This window comes from Dendrobates tinctorius, unplaced genomic scaffold (genome assembly GCF_039654945.1).
Source record: "Dendrobates tinctorius isolate UK_male_01 unplaced genomic scaffold, ASM3965494v1 ptg000158l, whole genome shotgun sequence".
Lineage (NCBI taxonomy): Eukaryota > Metazoa > Chordata > Amphibia > Anura > Dendrobatidae > Dendrobates > Dendrobates tinctorius.
This window is the reverse complement of record NW_027361825.1, coordinates 3,278,199-3,304,325: the sequence shown is the minus strand read 5'-3', so window position 1 is coordinate 3,304,325 and position 26,127 is coordinate 3,278,199. Positions and strand designations below refer to the sequence as shown.

At 43.5% G+C, this 26,127-nt stretch overlaps 1 protein-coding gene across 1 annotated transcript in view; it reads right to left on the bottom strand.

The window, feature by feature from the left end:
• The window catches only part of LOC141051766 (complement C2-like), a 75,213-nt gene that overhangs the window by 2,688 nt on the left and 46,398 nt on the right, over window positions 1-26,127 (bottom strand). The window contains exons 10-17 of the mRNA XM_073548788.1: window positions 21,347-21,484; window positions 20,232-20,323; window positions 19,245-19,356; window positions 18,051-18,198; window positions 16,214-16,290; window positions 15,456-15,562; window positions 15,119-15,230; window positions 13,629-13,678 (exon numbers count right to left, since the gene is read on the bottom strand). Of these exons, the coding sequence (XP_073404889.1) occupies window positions 13,629-13,678; window positions 15,119-15,230; window positions 15,456-15,562; window positions 16,214-16,290; window positions 18,051-18,198; window positions 19,245-19,356; window positions 20,232-20,323; window positions 21,347-21,484 (836 nt within the window). The remainder of the gene's footprint in view (window positions 1-13,628; window positions 13,679-15,118; window positions 15,231-15,455; window positions 15,563-16,213; window positions 16,291-18,050; window positions 18,199-19,244; window positions 19,357-20,231; window positions 20,324-21,346; window positions 21,485-26,127) is intronic.

The window sequence follows — 26,127 nt, the reverse complement described above, 5'->3', positions numbered from 1 at the left end:
CTACCTATAATATTCTGTTATTCGTAACCTTCTATACTGTTACTCACAAGAAAAGCATCCATTCCTTTCTTAAATTCATTCAGTGAGTTGGCCATCACCACTTCCTCAGGAAGAGAATTCCAGAGCCTCACTGCTCTTACCGTGAAGAACCCTCTTCTATGCTGGTGCAGAAATTGTCTTTCCTCCAAGCGAAGAGAATGCCCCCTTGTTCTTGTCACAGTCCTTGGTACAAACAGTTCATTGGAGAGATCTCTGTATTGCCCTCTGATATACTTGTACATATATATTAAGTCTCCCCTATGTCTTCTCTTTTCTAGAGTAAATAGACCTAATTTTGATAACCTTTCTGGGTATTGTAGTGAACCAACTCCATTTATCATTTTAGTAGCCCGCCTTTGAACCCTTTCAAGGTCAGTAATGTCTTTCTTGAGCACCGGCATCCAAAATTGCACACAATCCTCCAAGTGTGGTCTGACGAGTGATTTGTACAGAGGGAGAATTATGTTTTCATCTCGTGTCCTCAGACCTCTTCTAATGCATCCCATGACCCTATTTGCTTTGGTGGCAGCTGCCTGACACTGGGCACTCCAATTTAGCTTCTTATTGACTAAGATGCCTAAGTCTTTTTCCATGTCTGATTTCCCCAGCAGTTTCCCATTTAGTAAGTAATTGTAGCATCTGTTTCTCCTTCCCATGTGCATAACCTTACACTTATCTGTGTTAAACCTCATTTGCCATTTTTCAGCCCAATTCTCCAATTTACTCAAATCTGTCTGTAGTTGCAAACTGTCCTCCTTTGTGTTAACTACCTTACATAGTTTTGTATCATCTGCAAATACTGATATTTTACTGTGTAAGCCATCCACTAGATCATTAATAAAAATATTAAATAGTAGGGGGCCCAATACAGAACCCTGTGGTACCCCACTAGTAACCCTGGCCCAATCTGAGTATGCACCATTAATAACCACTCTTTGTTTTCTATCACTAAGCCAGCTACCTACCCATCTACACACATTTTCCCCTAGCCCAAGCTTTCTCATCTTACTTACCAATCTTTTATGTGGGACAGTGTCAAATGCTTTAGAGAAGTCGAGATAAATGACATCCAATGATTCTCCTTGGTCCATTTCAGAGCTTACATCCTCATAGAAGCTGATCAGGTTAGTTTGACAGGAGCGATCCTTCATAAATCCATGTTGATATGGAGTTAAACATTTATTAACATTGAGATATTCCATAATGGTATCCCTTAGAAACCCTTCAAAAATTTTACCCACGACAGATGTTAAGCTTACCGGCCTATAGTTTCCAGGTTCCCTTTTACACCCCTTTTTGAATATTGGTACCACATTTGCTTGCCGCCAATCAAAAGGAACAGACCCTGTTTCTATAGAGTCTTTAAATATAAGGAATAGAGGCCTGTCTATCACATTACTTAACTCCCTTAATACCCGAGGGTGAATGTCATCAGGGCCTGGTGATTTGTCAATTTTAATCTTACTAAGGCGGTTCTGCACTTCTTCCTGGGTTAGGCAGGTAATACTTAACGGGGAGTTTACATTATCACTCTGCATTTCCCCTGGCAAATCCTTTTCTTGTGTGAACACTGTTGAGAAAAAAGTATTTAAAACATTTGCTTTTCCCACATCGCTCTCTATGATTTCACCCTCATTGTTCTTTAAAGGGCCAACACCATCAATTTTAATCATTTTACTGTTTATATAATTAAAGAATAGTTTGGGGTTTGTTTTACTTTCCTTAGCAATGAGTCTCTCAGTTTGCACTGTTGCTAAATGTATTTGTTTTTTACACATTTTATTTTTTTCAGCATTTTTGTAACCCCCCCCTTCCAGGGCACCTTACTGAAGGACAAGTGGAATTGTATTATATTGTGGTCACTGTTCCCTAGGTGCCCATCGACTCGTACTTCTGTTTTTCTATCTGGCCTGTTGCTTAAAATTAAGTCCGGAAGGGCTGTCCCTCTAGTTGGGCCCTGCACAAGTTGTGACAGATAATTATCCTTGGTCACTGACAGAAATTGGTTTCCTTTCTGAGATACGCAGGTTTCAGTTTCCCAGTCTATGTCGGGGCAGTTGAAGTCCCCATAATAATCACCTCATTGTGATTTGCTGCTTTGTCTATTTGTTTCAATAATACATTTTCAGTGGCTTCTGTTATATTTGGTGGCTTATAACAAACCCCTATGAGGATTTTATTTCTTTTCCCTCCTTGTATCTCCACCCATAGAGACTCCACCTCTTCATTTCCCTCTTGTATATCTTCTCTTAGTGTGGGCTTTAAAGTGGACTTTATATATAGACAGACTCCACCCCCATTCCTTTTTTTACAATCCCTCCTAAACAAATCACATCCTTGCAAGTTAGCCGCTCAGTCATAGCTGTCGTCTAACCATGTCTCAGTTATTCCTACTATGTCGTATTTTTCCTCATACATTACCGACTCCAGATCTTCAATCTCATTGGTCAGGCTTCTTGTGTTGGTCAGCATGCAGGAAAGAAGTTTTGCTTCCTTTTTCTTAGCTCCCTTCTGAGTACCCTGTCTTGGGTCCTCTGTACCACATCTAGTATCCTTGATTAGTTTGTCCTTCTGCTGCATGTTCTTGTCTGCTGTTTTTCCTCCCATCCCCTCTTCTTCTAGTTTAAACCCTTTCATACAATGGACGTACTATTCCATCCATGTGACCTGGGACCTAAATCCCAAGGACGGAATAGTACGTCTAGTGAGATCAGCTCCTTTGGCATGGTTAAATGTTATTTTTTCATTCCTATTACTTTTGGGATATTACTAGCACTTGTTTTGCCATACAGCTTGTCCTATTGCAAGAGGATTGTGAACCCCACAGCAGGGTTTTTTATATACTTTCCTTCATTAACCCCTTCCTGACATGACGTACTATCCCGTCCACGGTACCCAGGCCCCTATGACCGGGGACAGGATAGTACGTCATAGCGATCAGTGGTCGGGGGTCAGCTGATTATCACAGCTGACACCCGGCACAATGTGTCAGGGGCGGTCACGGACCGCCCCCGACACGTTAACCCCTTGCACACCACGATCAAACACGATCGAGGTGTACCGGGGGTTAAAGGGAAGCATCGGCAGGGAGGGGGCTCCCTCCGTGCTTCCCTGAGCCCCCCCACAGCAGCGCAATGTGCAGCGCTGCTGCGGGGGTCTCTTTCCCTACAGGTCCACGGATCCAATATGGCAGCGGGGACCTTCGGGGGCCTGCAGGGAGCGGACTTCCTCAGTGCCTGCAAAGCGCAGGCATGAGGAAGTCTGCGTCAATGCCTGTGACAGATCGCTCATCTGTCACAGTGATCTGTGATGTGACAGATCAGCGATCTGTCACAGGACAGTGATGTCCCCCCTGGGACAACCTAATAAAGTAAAAAAAAAGTGTAAAAATAATTTTTTAAAAATCGCTACATAAAAAAATATTCCCTAATAAATTCATTTTTTGGAAATAAAAAAAAAAAAAAAAACAATAAAAGTGCACATATTTGTTATCGCCACGTCCGTAACGACCCGCCCTATAAAACTGTCCCATTAGTTAACCCTTTTAGCAAACCCCTTAAAAAATAAAAATAAAAAACGAAGCAAAAAAGAATGATTTATTATCATACTGCCGAACAAAAAGTGCAACAACAATCAAAAAAGACGCATATAAATATCCATGGTAGCGCTGAAAACGTCATCTTGTCCCGCAAAAAACGAGCCGCCACACAGCGTCTTCAGTGAAAAAATAAAGTTATAGCTCGCAGAATAAAGCGATGCGAAAATAATTATTTTTTATATAAAATTGTTTTCATTGCATAAAAGCGCCAAAACATAAAAAAAGACATAAATGAGGTGTTGCTGAAACCGTACTGACCCGAAGAATAAAACCACTTTATCAATTTTACCGCACGCAGAACGGGGTAAACGCACCCCCCAAAAGAAATTCATGAAACGCTGGTTTTTGTTCATTCTGCGTCCCAAAAATCAGAATAAAAAGCGATCAAAAGATGTCACGTGCTCGAAAATGATACCAATAAAAACGTCAACTCGTTCCGCAAAAAGTAAGACCTCACATGACTCAGTGGCTCAAAATACGGAAAAATTATAGCCCTCAATATGTGGTGATGCAAAAACTATTTTTACAATAAAAAGCGTCTTTTAGCGTGTGACAGCTGCCAAAAATAAAAACCGCCATATATAGTAAATCAAACCCCCCGTTATCACCCCCTTAGTTAGGGAAAAATAATAAAATAAAAAATATATATTTCCATTTTCCCGTTAGGGTTAGGGTTAGGGCTGAGATTAGGGTTAGGGGTGTGTTGGGGTTAGGGTTGGAGTTATAATTGGGGGGTTTCCACTGTTTGGGCACATCAGGTGCTCTCCAAACGCAACATGGCATCTGATCTCAATTCCAGCCAATTCTGCATTGAAAAAGTCAAATGGTGCTCCTTCCCTTCCAAGCTCTGCCATGCGCCCAAACAGTGTTTTACCCCAACATATAGGGTATCAGCCTACTCAGGACAAATTGCAAAACAACTTTTGGGGACCAATTTCTTCTGTTGCCCTTAGGAAAATAAAAAATTGGGGGCAAAAATATCATTTTTGTGGAAAAAAATGATTTTTTTATTTTCACGCCTGGGCGTTATAAACTTCTGTGAAGCACTTGAGCGTTCAAAGTGCTCACCACACATCTAGATAAGTTCGGTAGGGGGTCTAGTTTCCAAAATGGGGTCACTTGTGGGGGGTTTCCACTGTTTAGGTACATCAGGGGCTCTCCAAAGGCAACATGACAACCGCAGACCATTCCATCAAAGTCTGCATTCCAAAACGTCACTACTTCCCTTCCGAGCCCCGACGTGTGCCCATACAGTAGTTTTCTCCCACATATGGGGTATCAGCGTACTCAGGACAAATTGGACAACAACTTTTGGGGTCCAATTTCTCCTGGTACCCTTGGGAAAATAAAAAATTGGGGACTAAATGATCATGTTTGTGGAATAAATACGATTTTTTTATTTTCACGCCCGGGCATTATAAACTTCTGTGAAGCACTGGGGGGGTTCAAAGTGCTCACCACACATCTAGATAAGTTCCTTGGGGGATCTAGTTTCCAAAATGGTGTCATTTGTGTGGGGGTTTCAGCTGTTTTGGTACATCAGGGGCTTTCCAAACACAACATGGTGTCCGATCTCAATTCCAGCCAAAAACGTCAAATGGCGCTGCTTCCCTTCCGAGCTCTGCCATGCGCCCAAATAGTCGTTTACACCCACATATGGGGTATCAGTGTACTCAGAACAAATTGCACAATAACTTTTAGGGTCCTGTTACCCTTGGAAAAATAAGAATTGAGGGTGAAAAGATCATTTTTGTGGAAAAAATATGATTTTTTTAATTGTACGGCTGTACGTTATAAACTGCTGTGAAGCCCTTGGGGGTTCAAAGTTCTCACCACACATCTAGATAAGTTCCTTGGGGGGTCTAGTTTCCAAAATAGGGTCACTTGTGGGAGGTTTCCACTGTTTAGGTACATCAGGGGCTCTCCAAACGTGACATGGCGTCCGATCTGAATTCCAGCCAATTTTGCATTGAAAAAGTCAAACGGCGCTCCTTCCCTTCTGAGCTCTGCCATGCACCGAAACAGTGGTTCCCCCACATATCAGGTATCAGCGTACTCTGGAGAAATTGCACAATATCTTTTGCAGTCCAATTTCTCCTGTTACCCTTGGTAAAATAAAAAAAAATTGAACTTGAAGTATTTTTTTGTGAAAAAAGTTATATGTTCATTTTTTTTAAAATATTCAAAAAATTCCTGTGAAGCACCTGAAGGGTTAATAAAGTTCTTGAATGTGGTTTTGAGCACCTTAAGGGGTGCAGCTTTTAGAATGGTGTCACTTTTGGGTATTTTCTATCATATAGACCCCTCAAAGTGGCTTCAAATGTGATGTGGTCCGTAAAAATAAAATGGTGTTGCAAAAATGAGAAATCGCTGGTCAAATTGTAACCCTTATAACTTCCTAACGAAAAATAATTTTGGTTCCAAACTTGTGCTGATGTAAAGTAAATATGTGGGAAATGTACTTAAGTTTTTTCCTCTTCGCCATGACAGCACCCACTGAGAGAGGGGAACAGGAAACCTACAGAGAGATAAATAGGGCGGTCCCCCTCGCTCCCTCAGTTTGGTTTCCTGTTCCTAGAAGGGAACTTGCAGAAGAGGATGCCTGGTCTGGAAGCCGCCCGCATGCATAATATGAGCAGCAGGGGCCCCAGGACTGGAAGCAGCGTCGGGCGGAGAGGAGGTTCCCCCTATGGCTGGTAATGCAGGTGAGGCCGCGTTAATTAGTGCCGAGGCTCACTGTTTTATGGGGCAGGCTAAATCCCCCCCCCACCTTGGAGCGGGGCAGACGCATTGCGTAAGCGCGGCACGGGGGAAGGTAGCCACGCGCCCGCCGAGACAGCGAGGTCAGGGGAGAGCGGTACCCTGAGATCACGGTGTAGGTGCCAGCAGCGCTAAGAGGGCGGCATACCTGGGGCATCATGTGGCCGGGCGTGGAGGAGATAGCGACGGGCAGAGAGGGAGGCGTCAGCGCTCCCAGCCAGAGGAAGTTCAGCAAACAGCTTCCGGGGTCAGTGAAGGCAGAAAGACAGCGGTATCACGGGAGCAGGTGTCCGCGCATGCGCAGTACAGAGAGAAGAAAAAAAGGGGGAGGAGGCGGAACCAGAAAGCTGCATAAAAAGCACCAGCGATAATGCAGAGGTGCGCAGCCATGTCGTCCATAAACGACCCGGTTTCGCTCCCGTTAGTTCAGCCAGGGGAATCCCCACATTGAAGCAGAATTAGCGGTACTACAAGAAGGAGCAGCAGCACCAGAAGGAGTGGCAGCTCCAGAAGAGAGTCCAGCGGGCATTCTAGGCAGAATGAAGCCTTGGAAAAGAAACGGAAAGAGAAAAAATAGTCCCACGCCTCAGCCCGAGTCGCAGACCCCGCAGCCAGTATGTTTCTGACGAGATTCACGGGTGAGTGTTTTTAGTCAGACTTACAGCTGATGGCGTTTTTTCTGGTCCATACCCCTTTTTAGGCCAAAAGAACGGAGAAGGAGAAAAATAGAGAGTGTGCCTTATGTTCTCAGCCCCTCCCAGACGGCCGCCCCAAGAGATTGTGTCAATCTTGTATTGAAAAGACCTTACAGGAAGAATCCTCAGGGAAAAAGGAGGATATCCGGGCCATAATTAGGAGCTACGGGCCTTAGGCAGCTCCGGTAGTCTGGGGGGCCACTCCTCTGTCAGAGGAATAGCTTCACTGGCGTCTGGATCGCCGTCAGAATTTGGGGAGCTAGACTCGGATAGATCCCAAGAATATTTGTCCTCAGATGAGGAGGAACAAACATGTTTTCCTACGGACAGTGTTAATAACTTGGTGAAGTCCGTCCGGAATACTATGGAGCTCCCTGAGACTAAGGACCCCAAAACTCCGCAAGAGATGATGCTTGCGGGCATTTTCCGGAAAAAGATCCAGGCCTTCCCAGTAGTTCCAGCTATAAAGGAGCTGGTGAGGAGGGAGTGGGAGAAACAGGGTCAGAGAACCTTCCTCCCCTTATCGTCAAAACGTAAATATCCGTTTGATGACGAAGACTTGACATCTTGGTCGAGAGCCCCCAAAGTAGACGCAGCAGTGGCCTCCACGTCTCGCAGATCTTCCCTGCCAGTGGAAGATTCAGGGACACTCTGATTCGTTGGATCGTAAGACAGATACCTTCCTTAAACGATCTTGGGAGACGTGCACGGCAGCTTTTAAGCCAGCAATACCAGCCACATGCACAGCAAGGTCAATGTTGATATGGTTGGATGACCTAGAAGGAAAGATTAAAAGCGGAACATCCAGAGATAAGCTCCTTTCCTCCATTCCACTGATTAAAGGGGCAGCGGCCTTCCTGTCCGACTCCTCAGCGGACTCTCTCCGATTATCTGCTAGAGCAGCAGGGCTAACCAATTAAGGCCGTCGGGCCTTATGGCTAAAAGGATGGAGAGGAGATACACAAACAAAGACAAAGCTTTGTGCTTTACCCCGTCAAGGTAAGTACCTATTTGGCACTGAGCTGGATGAGATCCTAACCAAGGCGGGTGAGAGGAAGAAATGTTTCCCTAACCCGTATATTCCCTTCAACAGGAGATCCTTCAGAAAACCTCCGTATGCGAAAAAGGATTTCAAACCTCAAAACCGCTGGGGCAGTAAGGATCCCAAACAGAGAGGAAACCTATTTGGGAAGCGTCCCTTCAGGCCAGGGGACAGATTCCGGTAGCACTAGTTCACCGGTAGGTGGCAGGCTGTTAAAATTCAGCCACCAATGGGGGAAAATTTTATCCAACCCCTCGTCCATTAATATCGTTTCATCGGGCCTAGAACTAGATTTTGTTCGGCATCCACCGAACTCCTTTCTATTGACTTCTATGAAGACTCAAACGCAGCAGGAAGCATTGGAGATGGAGATTACAGCACTGTTAGCCAAACGGGTTCTGATAAATGTCCCAGAGGACGAAAAAGGAATGGGCTTCTATTCTCCCCTATTTTTAATCTCTAAACCTGATGGATCCTTTAGGACAATAATTAATTTAAAAAAGCTTAATACATTCTTGAAGCTGAGACCGTTTAAATGGAGACAATACGTTCAACAATAAAACTTTTGTTCCCCAGGTGCTATATGGCAGTCTTGGACCTAAAGGATGCCTATTACCATCTCCCCATACACCGAGGGCACCAGAAGTTCCTGCGGGTAGCAGTCTGGTTCAGAGGTCGGATTCAACATTTCCAATTTACGGCGATGCCGTTCGGGCTGTCTATGGCTCCTCGAGTGTTTACCAAATTAATGCTGGAGGTGGTGTCATATATGAGGCTGAAGGACACCCTAGTGGTCCCCTACTTGGACGACCTACTCATAGTAGGAAACTCGGTCTCCCAATGTCAAAAAAGGATAGCTGATATTGTCTCATCCCTACAGACACTAGGCTGGCTGATCAACTGGGGGAAGTCCAGGCTACAACCGGTAACCTGTCAAACGTTCCTGAGCCTCCAAGTAGACTCCGTAAGTCAGAAATGCTTTTTACCAGACACTAAGGCGCGCGCAGGCCATAGTTAATAAAATACGGAGAATTACTAAGAAACCCATAATATCATTAAGACAGGGTATGTCGTTGTTGGGGTCCCTAATATCATGCATTCCGGCAGTGCAATGGGCCCAATTCCACTCCAGAAAATTGCAGTGGGCTATTTTGCAGGAGACGGATAGACTGGGAGGACGGTTGGAGGGAAAGATGTCCCTTTCGCCTGAAGTAATTAACTCCCTGGATTGGTGGTTAGACCTTAATAATTTGTCAAAGGGGGTTCAATGGTGGGTTACTCCCTCTAGGGTAGTTACCACAGACGCTAGCCCCTTAGGGTGGGGGGCCCATCTAGAGGAGGAGATGGTGCAAGGCCAGTGGTTGGAGCATGAAACAGAAAGCTCCTCTAATATAAAGGAACTAACAGCAATTTATTATGCTATGTCCAAATTCATCCCGCAGCTAAGAGGAACCTAATCAGACAATACTATGGCAGTGGCATACATAAACCGGCAGGGAGGTACGCGATCAGGACCATTGATGTCTATCGCGGAAAAAATCTTAGAGATGGCCGAAGTGCATCTCCACTCCTTATCTGCACTCCATGTAAGAGTGGACAATTCTCGGGCAGACTACCTCAGCCGCCAAACCTTCTATCAGGGCGAGTGGGTCCTCAGCCGGCACATCTTCGAGATGATAGCGGCAAGATGGGGCAGACCGGAGATAGACCTGTTCGCAACCAGAGCCAACAGACGCGTAGAAAGGTTTGCTTCTCTTTACAGAGCAAACAACCCAAACATACTAGATACTAGATGCCCTCCAAGCATCCTGGACATTCAGGCAAGCCTATGCTTTCCCTCCGATGGTTCTGTTACCAACAGTGGTCAGGAAAATAAGGCAGGAGAAGGCGAGAGTCATCTTGATAGTCCCGTTTTGACCCAAGAGGCCGTGGTTCTCGTGGCTGAGAGCCATGTCAATAACCGACCCATGGATTCTGCCGCTACACCAGGACCTTCTCTTGCTGGCACCCTGTTATCATCCACAGGTCAAAGCCCTGCGCCTAGCGGCCTGGAATTTGAAAGGCAGCTATTGAAGCAGAGAGGCTTCTCAAACAACCTGATTAACACCCTTCTACAAAGTAGGAAGGAATCCACAACAAGGATCTACGCTAAAGTGTGGAGGAAATTCCTGGCCTTTCACCCAGCAGGATTGTCCGGGGAAGCACCCATTACGGCCATTCTAGAATTCCTTTAGAGAAGCCGAGAATTGAGGCTCTCAGTGAATACTCTAAAGGTCCATGTGTTGGCCCTAGGAGCCTTGTTAAGCAAGTAATAAGTGGGTGACCCGGTTCATTTCAGCCTGTCAGCGGTCAGATCCGGTCCACATTCCTCAGGTACCAACATGGGACCTTAGCCTCGTCTTGGATGCCTTCACACAGGCCCCTTTCGAGCCAATAAATTCAGCATCAATGAAATGCCTTTCATTAAAAACTGTCCTGCTAGTAGCCTTAGTATCAGCAAGAAGAGTAAGCGATCTTCATGCCCTATCGGTAGATCCCCCGTTCCTGTCAGCGACCCAGGACAGACTAGTATTGAGAACGGACTCGTCTTATCTTCCCAAACGGGCTACTAAGTTTCATAGGTCTCAAGAGATCTGCCTACCCTCCTTCTATGAGAACCCAACAACACAAGAGGAGGTTAAATATCACACCTTGGACGTAAGGAGAGCAGTGCTAGCCTACCTAGAAAGGACAGGCCCCTGGAGGCAGAGTAGGTCTCTTTTTGTCTCCTCCCAGGGAAACAAGAAAGGGGCTAGAGTTACGAGAGGCACGCTGTCCAGGTGGATCAGAGATGCGATCACGATGGCTTATTCGGCAAAAGGAGAAGACCCTCCACAGGGTATTAAGGCGCACTCTTACCAGAGCCATATCATCCTCCTGGGCCGAGAGGTCGAACGTCCCAATTGAGCAAATATGTAAGGCTGCAACCTGGTCTTTTCCATCTACCTTCTATAGTCACTATAGACTAGATTTGTCCTCTACAGAGGATTTGACCTTTGGTAGATCAGTCCTTAACACGGTGTGCACTCCCAGGTGATTATCTCTGAAAATCTCTCATTGGTCGCTGTCGTGGCGAAAAGGAATAAGCGGATTACTTACCGGTAAAACTCTTTTGTAGAGTCCACGACAGCACCCGCTCACTTCCCGCCCATAAGATTTCACGAGTGGTCCTTCTTGGTGGTGGAGGTTTTAAAGTTAAAAATTATTATGCAAATAACTTTAGCAAGCATAGAAATATATATATATACTGTGTATGTATGTGTGTGTGTGTGTGTATGTATATATATATATATATATATATATATATATATATATATATATATATAGATGGATGAATTGTCTAAACAAATGGACTAAAACATGTATGGCGGTTCCTCCGTTGTTCTCTGTAATCCAAACTGAGGGAGCGAGGGGGACCGCCCTATTTATCTCTCTGTAGGTTTCCTGTTCCTAGGGGCGGATCCCCTCTCTCAGTGGATGCTGTCGTGGACTCTACAAAAGAGTATTACCGGTAAGTAATCCGGTTTGTGTGCCGTATCTCTGTGATTTAAGAGCATAAAAATTCAAAGTTGGAAAATTGCGAAATTTTCAAAATTTTCGCCAAATTTCTGTTTTTTTCACAAATAAACACAAGTTATTTGAATTAAATTTTACCACTAACATGAAGTACAATATGTCACGAGAAAACAATGTCAGAATCACCGAGATCCATGGAAGCGTTCCAGAGTTATTACCTCATAAAGGGACAGTGGTCAGAATTGTAAAAATTGGCCCGGGAGTTAACGTGCAAACCACCCTTGGTAGTGAAGGGGTTAAAGCCCTCCTGATGAGTGTGGAAAGTCTTCTAGCCAATGTGTGTTTCCCAGGTTTAGTGAGGTGTATCCCATCTCTTGCGAGAAGTCCATCGTAGAGGTAATTCACGCTGTGGTCCAAGAATCCAAATCTTTGCTGCCTGCACCACCGTCGTAGCCAGTTGTTCACCTCTAGTATCCTATTCCATCTTCTGATGCCATGGCCATCGACTGGGAGGATTGATGAGAAAACAACCTGTACGTTCCGTTCCTTTATTTTCTTCCCCAGAATTTCAAAGTCTTCGCAGATAGTTAGTAGGTCATTTCTTGCCGTGTCGTTTGTGCCTAGATGTATCAGTAGGAAAGGGTAGTCGTCCTTGGATTTGAGGATAGTTGCTATTCTGTTGGCCACATCCTTGAGTTTTGCTACTGGGAGGCAGCATACTTCTCGTGCAGTTATGTCCGGCCTGCAGATAGTTGCCTCCGTGCCTCTTAGTAGTGAGTCGCCCATAACTACCACTCTTCTTTTCTTTCCGGACGCACGGCTTGTTGCTCGTGAGTTTTTGAGTGTCATTTGTTTCCGCTTTTGTTGACAGAGTAACTTCTTTTGTTGATAGTGTGTCTTCTCTTGTAGATACGGGATCATCCTGAGCTGTGCCATTTTCGTTCTCCAGCATGAGGGCTTCATATTGGTTGCTAAGCTGTGTGGGTGGTGATGACCACTTGATCCGTTTGCTTCTTTTCGTCACATGGCTCCACTTTTCAGCCTCTGTATGTGCTCTGAAGCTTTTCTCACTTTCCGTATCCTGAATAGTTGCTTCTGCTTCATCCAAGAAGTCCTCATGTTCTTTAATTACCTTCAATGTTGCTATTCTTTCTTCCAGTCCCTGCTCCTCTAAGAGGGCAACAAGTTTGCACTTCTGACAGGTAAAGTTGAGTTTTTGGGCCGGAAGATCCGTAAACATGTAGCATGTGTTGCAGGTGACCATGTGGATCGTCTTTTCTTCCATATTTCTATTGCTATGTGATCACTCCTTTTTAGATGCAGACTAACGAGCAGATGTACCGTAATGTGATGCATGTGTTAGTTTTGGGAATGAAAATTTACAGGGTGATTGCATAATTTTTTCCCTCAGAATTGAGTGACTTCATAATTTTTTCCCTTATGCTTGGTTTAAAAAAAGTAACCATTACTGACTACCACATTTTTTGTTCTTGATTTGTTTTAGTGTTTCTTAAAGCCAGAAAGTTGACATTTGAAATGACTATAGTTTTGTGCCATGTCTGTGATCTGTTTTTTTTTCTACTAAATTTAATAACTGAATGAACATCCACCAAGGTAGGTGATTTACATAATTTTTGCCAGGGGTTGTATATATTTTTTACACTTTTAATTAGTCCCCTTAAGGGGACTTGATCCCCTCTTTTTTAAAAAATTGCAATACTAGAGCAGTGCAGATTACTGTGAATCTGACGATCTATGAAGCCCAGCTCATTGTATTGTCTTTATATCATGGTTTATGATGGCCTAATGGGCAATGAGGCACGGTCCTGTTTGTGCCCTCAGGTTACAGTATAGCGGTATAATGACTTAATATACAGACTCTGATGTATGGAGGTTTCAGCTCCTGGCAGATTATCTTACATATTGCTTTCAGTCTCACCTGAAAGAATCTCTTATTCGGGTTCACAAAAAGAGATCCTCCGGATTCTCCTGTAAGAGAAAAATGGGATTGGTCATATAGAAATAGCTGGGAAAAGGAGAACAATAAAGGGGTTAAATGCCCAATTGGAGAATTATGAGTTTACAAAGGCAGGTGTGGCTACAAGGGTGAATATGTTGGGACCAGCGAGGGATTACAAAAAGGACTTTTTGCTCTGGAGGACCCGACGTGCATTGCACTGTGAGTGCAGTGTAATTCCTCATTTTTCCTGTGGAAGTGCTGCAGGGAAACTTGAACAATTGTTGCCTTGGAACAACCTCCCCCCCCCCCCCCCAAAAAAAAAAAAAAAAATTATTACATCTGATGCTTGAGGAGTCCCAAGACATTGGCTCGATTCATTATTGCATTTCTGACTTTTTTTTTTAAGTCTTTTGCGCTGTGCAGTTTTTTTTTTTTTTTTCTCATTTTTTTCACTTGCGCCATTTGTAAAGTCACTTTTCTATGTAATCGTCTGGGGTTTTTTACTTTGTTTGTTTTTTTGTTGGCTGTTTCTGCCTGATTTTCAAATTTGCGATTTCTCGAAAAGTCGCAAAAATTGTTGCAAATGTCGTTCAGTCCCTCACTCCTTAAGTCATTTTTTTTGTACGCCTTTACACTGTGGCACATTCTTTGTGACAATTGAGCCAAGAGTCCAAATTTTTTTGCATTAAAGGTCATAAAGCTGTGACAAAGACACTGGTAAGGTAATAGAGGGGAGATGTGTGTCACTGCGCTTAATGGCATCTCTGATATGAAACCAGAGCATTTTCCTCCAGCACACTACGTGTTGTGAGGGGTAAGTTAAAGTTGCATAATGGGCTGTTTTCATGTTGACCTTCATAGAGCGGGTGGGAGGAGGTCCACTTTATCTCCACTTGCAGAGCTGCCAGGACCTGTGTGATGTCATGGTCATGTGGTCAGTCACATGATGGAAAGAGTCACATGGTCTGGAGTTTAAATAAATGGGCTCTACAGGCAGTCTGGGTTCATCAAGACTGGAGAGAGGAGTCTCGAGTGGTTTTGTGTCTTCTAGAGGACAGACTGATCCTGTCTTGCTCCAGAGCGGGGTGCCACCCACAACGTATGGACTGTGTTGTAGCGTTTTTGTTTTTCTTTGTTGTTTTCCTGTTTTAGCTGGAAAGGCTGAGTTTTTGTTTCCCTCGTGTTGGTTTATGCTGCATAATAATAAACCAACCCAGGATTTAAAGAGACGGTGTTCCTATTTCTCTACCTCCGTATACCGCCACGTCAGGTGAACTACCACAAAGCAGATTGAAGATAGAAAGAAAATCTTTGCTTTTGCACACAATTAATGAACAGACTAGCACAATATTGGTGAATTTGGATCAAAAAATGTCCGAGAATATCGCATCCCACAGTAAAAAAAAACCTGACTTAAAAAAGAAAATGATGAATCAGACCCTTTTGGTTTTGCTGGAGGAGACACTTACCCTTACAAGACATATCTCCCTGTACACAGAGGTGGCGCGGAGACACCATATCATCAGGTGTGATGTTTTTATATGTCTCCAAGCCTTTAATGGCCGATACGCAGGCTTCTCTCTGGACAATAAAATAGAATACAGTCATTACAATGTCAGTCCAGCTACTGCAGAAGCTTGTTTCGAAAAATGAAGTGGGAGGTTTCTTGTCAATAATAAGCATGTGACCACTAGGGCAAATGATTGGCTGCAGCGGTCAGCTGATTGATGGATGAGATGTCATTCCCGATTCCCCCTTTAAGAAAACATTCAGCTGCTTTCTCCTTATATTGAGATTCAGACTTACCAGATTGTCGTACTTTATAAAGACTTCCATCTTTTTCAGCTCTTTTTTTTGTCCTTCTCTGGACAGAAATTCAGCAGGCACATCACTGCCTTTCTGTAGGAAGTCACCTGTCACGATACAGATGCCATTACCAAGCAGGTATCATACAAAGACCCTATAAATATAGTACTCCAAGATGGAGGATGAGTGCTGCTGAGTCGCACTTCCCACCTCTCGGCAGCACAGTACCTACGCAGTTTTTGTCTGGTTTCTAGGCATACGCCACTTAACAATCTTGGACATTATCATGGGGGTTGTTAGGCAAAACGCCCCTAGCAACTAGTCTGTGCTGGATAATTTAGGCCTAACGGGTTCATGGCTGACAGAATCTCCATTTTTATTTGTGGTTTCAGTGCCAGGGTTATAAAAAGTGGTGGTAGGAAAATGTCATCTCTTCATGGTTATTGGGGGTTATACCCTCAAAGAAGAAGATGCCCTTTCAGTTTTAAGATCTGTGTAGGTCCTAATAGTCAGACCCCCATTAATCGTCACTATTGGTAATAATGACCCATTAACAGGCTTCAAAGAAAGCTGAAGGCCTCTAACAATGGAAGCAATAGCGACTTCCTTCTGGTTGCCATGTTGACCTACATATGACCTATCTTGCAGGAGAATACTTAGATGGCATGACAACCAGTATGGCCATACTTGGAGCTTCCCTTTAACTACGGTAGCTGGTGTGAATGTGCATTGGACAAGACACATGGATGAGACATTACGGTGCTCGTTGCAGGTTGCATCTCTCGCCTTTTTCATGGCCCTGTTGGCGGGCTCCGTGCAGGGGAGGCAGATGGGCCTGTAACACAAAGATAAAGAGGTTGTCAGGTTGATTAAGGCCCGTGTTCAATGTGTAATGGTGCCAACCCCAGGGGGACCCGTAATAATAGCTGGAATCAGAAAAATTAAAATGGGCCCCTCTTCTGCCAAATTTACAAAACCTTTTTTGCATTGACATCTACAGTTCTGTTTTAAGGTCCAAATTTTATTTTCACAGATGTATATCATTGGCTAGAGATTGTAACTACTCTAGAGCATTGTGGTTGGTGCTGTGTGACAGACAGGCAGTGACCAAGCAAAGTTCAAAGCAAAATGTATTTAATGTCCAAACTTGCAGAAATAAACAGCACACGGTATCCTCTGGATCGCAGCCGGGAAACAAGACAGTCCACATCCGAGACTGGTTGCCGTGGGCGACTACACCACTGTGCTACGCTGAGGGGTGCCAGGCCTTTTGGCTCCGCTTGGCTTCATGTTACCTCCCACAGGCTGAGCTCTGCAGAGCCTCCTGCTCTGCACGCTTGCAAACCAAAAACTGACACACCAAACCGTCTGCTGCAGGAGTTTTACAAGGAACCTGTGACCACAGGCCACTTGGAAGACCTGGCCGGGAAGGAAGCGGACCGCCCCACTACCATCCTGTAGTCCACTTCAAAAATAAAAGCCCATGGCAGGTTTTCTTAAATCTGCCTTGGACAAATAGCTTGCCCAAGACCAACACTTTTATTTTGCATTGCAATCACAGCTATGCCTGTGACTGCAATGCACTCCTGCGACCTCAATGCGCTTCTATACGCATCCTGGGGGACACATAACGACCCTCGCATATAACAACGGTCACTGCCTCACATACCCACCCCGTTCAAACTGATGGGGTTGAACATTTGTCACCATACAGGGGGCCCATGACAGGGCATCTGCATTCCACTGTGATTTTCCCGCATGATGTTCCACTGAAAAACTGAAGTTTTGTAGGGACAGGAACCATCTGGAGACCCGAGCATTCCTTTCCTTTGCGTTTCTCATCCAGACGAGGAGTGAATGGTCGTTACTAAATGAAACTGACATCTGAGCAAATAGTAGCGTAGGGACTCCAAGACCCACTTAATCACCAAGCACTCCTTCTCCACTATGCTATAATTGTTGTTTGCCAGGGTCAGTTTCCTGTTCAAGTAGGTGACTGGATGCTCATCCCCGTTCACCTCTTGTGAGAGCACCGCTCCTAAGTCTACCTCTGAGGCATCTGTTTCTATGATGGTCTTCTTGAAGTCGGGGCTGATGAGGACCAGCTGTTTACACAATGCCGACTTCATCACTTCATCACACTACAAGCACGTTTGCAATTTACTGCTTATTAAAATTTGCAGCCGTTCTTGAGATATTGACACTTTTTTTCTTTCGTTTACAGCTGGTTGCCTAGGAAACTGACCACCACTGCTGTCTAGCTTGTAAATACTACCCTGAAGCTCTGGTACGGCACCCTCCAGATGATCCTGCCCAGCTACAGAACAGCACTTACAAACTCAGTAGAAAAGAGCTTGTGAACAATGTGCATGTTCTTCTGTCTAGCAGCGATGGACTATCAAACAATACCCATTTTATGAAGATGTGAATAACCCTTATAGGGTTAATTCTGGCTGCCTGCAGCAACCACTAGGGGGAGCGCACTACTTAATGATTTATACAACAATTATTGATCTTCATCGGAGCTTTGAAAATCTATGCAGTGAGCTCCCCCTGGTGGTGGCTTCAGGTAGACACTTCTGAACAGTGTCCTACCTGGCGCTTATAGAGAATTTCACTTTTGTGCTTAGTTTTACAAGAGCCACATCATAGTCGAAATCTTGAGGTATCCCTCTCCCCGATTTACGGCTCAGCTTGTAGCAGTCGTGAATTGTAATACTTTCTGATTTATAAGTTTTGCCACCTAGAAGACATGAGATTACATGGATTATATGCCGTGGACCCTCAAGTCAAGTGCCTACAGAAGAAAGGAAGAAGTAACCATGCACAATTCCATATTGTTTGGAAGATCTTAAGGGGGAAATTAATTCAACCAGAGCAAATTATGGCCCTTCTAGTCTGAAAACCAGAAGGGCCTCCCATACGTCAGCATTGCGTATCGGTATAGATTATGACGCAGAGGCATGGAGTGTATCATGAAAGGTCAGGACCAGGCCTCCTATGCCATTCTATTGTGTGAGATGGACAGATGCAGATGGCGGCGGTGCGGTGTCCATTCTGCAGCGCGAGAGGCACTGAGCTAACATAGGGGTGACAACTTCAGAACGCTCAAAAATGTCAGGCAATTTCAAGGACCAAGACTCTTGAGGGGTCCACATCTGCAGTACATCAATCACAACAGCTTAACCCCTCAAATGCTGCTGTCATTAGAGACAGAGGAGCTTAAAAAGTTTGAAAAGGGAGGTAGTGTCCTCTTCCAATGCCCATCAGCCCCACTGCCTGCAAAAATGTCTACCGATGACATCATCATAATATCGTGTCCTCAAAATATAATTAATAGAAAAAAAGTTTGTTTTTTGTTACATATTTGGTATTGATGCATCATGTAATTGTTAGGATATTTATCCCATGCAGTGAACGGCGAAACAAAAAAATTGAAATGGCAGAATTGATGCCCCCCTCTAATAATAATGGCAAAACTGCAAAAAAAAAGTAAGAACATTAAGTTATAGCTCTGGGAAGGCGAGAAAGGCGGCAGACGGACATCCTGGGACGATGCAGCCCAAGGGCCTGGATAAACCCGAATCTGGCCCTGACTGCTCTTGGGAAGTGTATGGCCACATTTAGGTTTATGGGAGGAGGGCGAATGTCATTCTTGTTCTGAGCATTAAAGGTATAAAAAAGGTTTTACCTTACTTCTATGCTGTGATATGATCGCTTAACGTTACAGGCCCAGAACCTTAGGCTGCACTACTGAGGCATTGCAAATATAGGAACTAATTGGCTTACCAATGTCGAATGTGTAGCCGTCAATGTTTTGGAGGTCTGTGAAGCAATGTGCTGCAGAAAGGACCCATCTGCCGGAGATAAGAGAGCCAAAGCACGGGCTTTTTTTTCCAAACTAGGATAGAGAATAGTTATTACAGCCGAGTTCTGATTTTTACTGAAGCGCCACATAAGTAGGGACAGAGCTCCTGACAGAATGAGTCTCGGATTGCGAACCCATTTCATTAGCCACTGAAAAACCCCTTAAAGTTCGAGTCATTGGCTGCTAAATACCCTGCCATGCTTGACTCTCTCCTTATCGCCGGGGGTCCGACCGCTGGGATCTGCACCGATCACTGAATCGAAGTAATTTTGTCCCCGTTATAAAATGGAGCTGCATTTCGGATGCCCGACTGCTGCTCCGTTCATTCTCCATGGGGCTGAAGAAAAAGCCGAGCTCAGTGATCGACAACTACATGGGGAATTAATTGAGCAGTGGTCAAACATACGCAGTATGACCGAGCGGTGAAACCCCCACGAACAATAACTTATCACTGGACAACCCCTTTAAGGTTGTTTTTTTTTTTTTCGTTAAATTCTTCTTTTAAGCAGCATCTCTTTTGATGTCTATTTTTTACTTTTTTACTTCTGTTTTTTTTCTATTTTTGTTTTTGTGACCAATGGGACGATTCATTTATTTGTCACTTTTTTAAAAAATCGCAACATTTTGAAACAAATGTTTTCCGGTTTCCTCCCCAGAATGATTTTATTATACTGTAGGACCAAAACTTTTACCCAAACATTAGATTAGCGCGTAACTTTTTGCTCTAATAAAAACCCAAAGGAAGGTAAAAGACAACAAATATGGATTATATCTGATTATGTGCAATATTAATGAACCCGCGTGTGCAATTTTGAAGAATTTACTACTAAAAACGCCAACGAATACCCCGAGACAAAAAAGAAAATAAATGTAAATGATAAATTGGGCTAATTTTCTATTCCACTCACTCCGATCTTCACGTTCCAGGGATAAATCAAGCTTTTGTCAGATTCATCCGTCTCGTCATTGAGGCCGCACATTTCGCCGTAGTCCCTGATATCTGTCAGGGAAAAATATATATTTATGATCAATTGGTGGAAGTCGTGCAAAAGATGAATACATCTAAGAAAGAGATAAGATGCTCCAAACTTGTGTGGTAGACCAACCTCAGCAGGTTTTACCGGACAGCCCTGGTTCACCTCTCTGCGCAGCGCAGTTGAGCATAGTACCGGAGACTGTATTTTTTTCTTTATACTTTTCTAAACTTTCTACTTTTAGAGGTATAATTCTTGCCAAAATTACACAAACGTCCCAGTTGAAGTCTCTCTTAGACACCCCATAAACTTCACTAAGCCTCAAATGATTTTTCGTCCAGCCTCACTCTTGGACCCCCAGCACGTGGCCTTTCTGACCCAACTGCCATGGTTGGTTATTCTCATCGGCTAGCATTGTTCTTTTAGTCCATGCCCCTCTCACTTTCACACTGAGACTTTTCCGGCTCATGTCGCCAAGGAACCCTTCACTCTTGAGGTCTTCACCCCATTCTAAAGTGACGAATCTACAAACTTGCTCACAGGTAGGCTTCTCTAGTTCCTCCCCTGAGAAAACCTAGAGGCTCAAGATGTTTAGTCAAGACATATCACCAATGGCCGAGTTCTTACTATACTCAACACCAAAGTTACGTCACCGCTACTCGCTCACTGGACTCCAGGTCTGACCTCAGGGTGCGGTAAACTTCCCCTTATTAAACCTCCCATTGCAAAGGAGACGTTCTCTCCTGTCACTCACAGACAGCTTCACTATTTGCAAGTCACGGGCCCTAACAGACAGCCCTCTGTAACAGACCCTGAATGGAGGGAGGCAAGCCTATATATAACCTCCGCCTTAGCTTTTTCACAATTTTGATTGACTGATCTATTATAAATTTGGTATTTTTTCTGCTGATAAAGATCAGGAGACAAGCGGCGCTCCACCTGTCTGGTGGCAACTAACGTTTGTGATCAAAATTACGCACAGATTTTGTACTATACAGAAGTGGAAAAAGAGACAGCGTGAGAGACAGATGAGATTTGCGGCACTATACGTGTAATTTTTTGGAACGTAGTCTTCATGTCATCTGGAGTGTCCAAGATAAAAACGTGTCTTTCATTCTCTTTCTGCGAGGCCAGTTCATTTAGTTCTGTCTTATCTGTGCCTTCTCCAACACCAAATGCGTAGACGTCTATCAGAAAGAAAATATGGGAACAGAAAAATAAAGGAGCAAATGTCCGCATCAAACAATACAGTTAGGTCCATATATATTTGGACAGAGACAACATTTTTCTAATTTTGGTTCTAGACATTACCACAGTGAATTTTAAACAAAACAATTCAGATGCAGTTGAAGTTCAGACTTTCAGCTTTCATTTGAGGGTATCCACATTAAAATTGGATGAAGGGTTTAGGAGCTTCAGCTCCTTAACATGTGCCACCCTGTTTTTAAAGGGACCAAAAGTAATTGGACAATTGACTCCAAGGCTATTTCATAGACAGGTGTGGGCAATCCCTTCGTTATGTCATTCTCAATGAAGCAGATAAAAGGCCTGGAGTTGATTTGAGGTGTGGTGCTTGCATTTGGAAGGTTTTGCTGTGAAGGAAACATGCGTTCAAAAGAGCTCTCTATGCAGGTGAAACAAGCCATCCTTAAGTTGCAAAAACAGAAAAAACCCATCCGAGAAATTGCTACAGCATTAGGAGTGGGAAAATCTACAGTTTTGTACATCCTGAGAAAGAAAGAAAGAAAGCACTGGTGAACTCATCAATACAAAAAGACCTGGGCGCCCACGGAAGACAACAGTGGTGGATGATCGCAGAATAGTCCCTAGGGTGAAAAGAAACCCCTTCACAACAGCCAACCAAGTGAACAACACTCTCCAGGAGGTAGGCGTATCAATATCCAAATCTACCATAAAGAGAAGACTGCATGAAAGTAAATACAGAGGGTTCACTGCATGGTGCAAGCCACTCATAAGAATCAAGAATAAAAAGGCTAGACTGGACTTTGCTAAAAAACATCTAAAAAAGCCAGCACAGTTCTGGAAGAACATTCTTTGGACAGATGAAACCAAGATCAACCTCTACCAGAATGATGGAAAGAGAAAAGTATGGCGAAGACATGGTACAGCTCATGATCCAAAGCATACCACATCATCTGTAAAACACGGCGGAGGCAGTGTGATGGCTTGGGCATGCATGGCTGCCAGTGGCACTGGGTCACTAGTGTTTATTGATGATGTGACACAGGACAGAAGCAGCCGAATGAATTCTGAGGTATTCAGAGCCATACTGTGTGCTCAGCCAAATGCAGCCAAACTGATTGGTCGTCGTTTCATACTACAGATGGACAATGACCCAAAACATAAAGCCAAAGCAACCCAGAAGTTTATTAAAGCAAAGAAGTGGAATATTCTTGAATGGCCAAGTCAGTCACCTGATCTCAACCCAATTGAGCATGCATTTTACTTGTTCAAGACTAAACTTCAGACAGAAAGGCCCACAAACAAACAGCAACTGAAAACCACCGCAGTGAAGGCCTGGCAGAGCATCAAAAAGGAGGAAACACAGCGTCTGGTGATGTCCATGAGTTCAAGATTTCAGGCAGTCATTTTATTTACAATTATTGAATCTGTCCAATTACTTTTGGTCCCTTTAAAAACAGGGTGGCACATGCTAAGGACCTGAAACTCCTAAACCCTTCATCCAATTTTAATGTGGATACCCTCACATGAAAGCTGATAGTCTGAACTTCAACTGCATCTGAATTGTTTTGTTTAAAATTTATTGTGGCAATGTCTAGAACCAAAGTTAGAAAAATGTTGTCTCTGTCCAAATATATATGGACCTAACTGTATGTACTATGGTCAACAGAATACGGGGACAGAAAAGATGTAAAGACTCCTTAGGAAACCACATACTGAAAACGCAAGTACTGTCTTTCTGTCTTTATGAATTTTTTTACATAATTTATACTATACATGTCAATAAATTATTATATTTAAGCATAGAGCTCTGTTTTATTCTCAATTTTGTAATTTGACTATAATTGGAGTTGCTTTTTGCCATTTAAAGGGAATCTGTCACCCTTTTTTGGCCTTTCACCTGCCGGCATAAACATCGGGGGCTTATCTACAGCATTCTGTAATGCTGTAGATAAGCCTCCGATGTAACCTGAAAGAGAAGAAAAACACGTTATATTATACTCACCGAGGTGGGCGGTCCTGTCCGATGGGTGTCGCCGTCCCATCCGGCGCCTCCCTTCTTCATGCGATGACGTCCTCTTCTCCCGCCCTGTAATGGCTCCGACGCAGGCGCATTGCAGAATTCTGCTCTGCCCTCAACAGGGCAGAGCAATGCGCCTGTGCCGGAGCCATTTCAGGACGGGAGAAGAGGACGTCATCGCATGAAGAAGGGAGGCGCCGGACCGGACCGCCCACCTCCGTGAGTATAATATAACGTGTTTTTCTTCTCTTTCAGGTTACATCGGAGGCTTATCTACAGCATTACAGAATGCTGTAGGTAAGCCCCCGATGTCTATGCCGGCAGCTAATAGGGGAACAAAAAGGTGACAGATTCCCTTTAAGCAAAATTATTCCTTTCTGTTTCTAATAGCTATGTTCATGCACCTAGTGGGTTTAACTTTTCATTTATATTAACATCACATAGGAGACACTGACTGCTGTGTATACATCACATAGGAGACAATGAGACAGCTATATACAGTGGAAAAGAAGTTTGGCTCCAGCTGCATGAAATTCTTCTTTATTGAATAAAGTTAAAATTAGACTCTCCATATAACCACACCAGAGCAGGACAAGATGAGGCTACGCGTTTCGACCTACATGGTCTTTGTCAAAGCCATACTCAAAATCCACCATCTATCACAGAGCAGGTGCATTTATACGAAGACTCGTTTACACACAGGTGGATTATATTTATCATCATTAGTCATTTAGGACAACACTGGATCATTCAGAGATCCACAATGAACTTCTGGAGTGAGTTTGCTGCACTTAAAGTAAAGGGGCCGAATAATATTGCACGCCCCACTTTTCAGTTTTTGAATTTCCACAAAAATTTAAAATAACCAATAAATTTCATTCAACTTCACAATTGTGTTCCACTTGTTGTTGATTCTTCACCAAAAATTTACATTTGGTATCTTTATATTTGAAGCATGATATGTGGGAAAAGGTTGAAAAGTTACAGGGGGCCAAATATGTTCGCAAGGCACTGTATATAGCTAATGAAGGAAGAAGCCAGCTCACCAGTAACCAGAAGCAGTATCACGGAGCTCCGTACAGACCAACGTCAGGAAATCAGAGGAAAAGAAGTTTGGCTCCAGCTGCATGAAATTCTTCACCACTAAAGGCTTTTACAAATGCGGTGCTAATATTTGTAAAACGTACAAGCACGCGCAGGTATCTAAGGAGTTCAGCAATAGTGATCACACTCTAACTTTTAAAATCAAAAACTACATTAATTGTAATTCAAACAATATAGTGTACAAAATTAATTGTGATTAGTGCATTTTATCTAATGTCGGGTGCACCTCCAGACAATTAAAAATACAAATTAGGGAGCACTTGCATGACATAGTTAACATAAATAATTTTGAAAGAAATATTTCAGCAGCTTCAAAGCATTTTATTGATTGTCATGCCAGAAGCACGTTACACTTTAAAGTACAGGGGATTGAGCGTGTAAACCTGTCATCTCGGGGGGGGGGGGGGGGGGGGGGGATACGTCAGATGATGTCTTCTCACCCGAGAAGCATTTTGGATTTACCATCTAAACACTAGATATCCAAGTGGCTTAAATAAAAGACATGATTTAATGTTGCACTACTGTTAATGTTTTTGACATTTGTATTGTCAGAAGCATTGTTATATGTTACGCTTTGTTCATACAAAGGACCTGTCTGAGATGTCATGTGATTTCTGCAAGTAATTTTATTGGTTAGTCATGTATGTATATATCCAACCCATGGTGGATTTTGAGTATGGCTTTGACAAAGACCATGTAGGTCGAAACGCGTAGCCTCATCTTGTCCTGCTCTGGTGTGGTTATATGGAGAGTCTAACGATGTGTTAATTTTAACTTCATTCAATGAAGAAGAATTTCATGCAGCTGGAGCCAAACTTCTTTTCCTCTGATTTCCTGACGTTGGTCTGTACGGAGCTCCGTGATACTGCTTCTGGTTACTGGTGAGCTGGCTTCTTCCTTCATTAGCTATATACAGTGCCTTGCGAACATATTTGGCCCCCTGTAACTTTTCAACCTTTTCCCACATATCATGCTTCAAATATAAAGATACCAAATGTAAATTTTTGGTGAAGAATCAACAACAAGTGGAACACAATTGTGAAGTTGAATGAAATTTATTGGTTATTTTAAATTTTTGTGGAAATTCAAAAACTGAAAAGTGGGGCGTGCAATATTATTCGGCCCCTTTACTTTAAGTGCAGCAAACTCACTCCAGAAGTTCATTGTGGATCTCTGAATGATCCAGTGTTGTCCTAAATGACTAATGATGATAAATATAATCCACCTGTGTGTAAACGAGTCTTCGTATAAATGCACCTGCTCTGTGATAGTCTCAGGGTTCTGTTTGAAGCACAGAGAGCATCATGAAGACCAAGGAACACAACAGGCAGGTCCGTGATACTGTTGTGGAGAAGTTTAAAGCCGGTTTTGGGTACAAAATGATTTCCAAAACTTTAAACATCCCAAGGAGCACTGTGCAAGCGATCATATTGAAATGGAAGGAGTATCATACCACCGCAAATCTACCAAGACCCAGCCATCCCTCTAAACTTTCATCTCAAA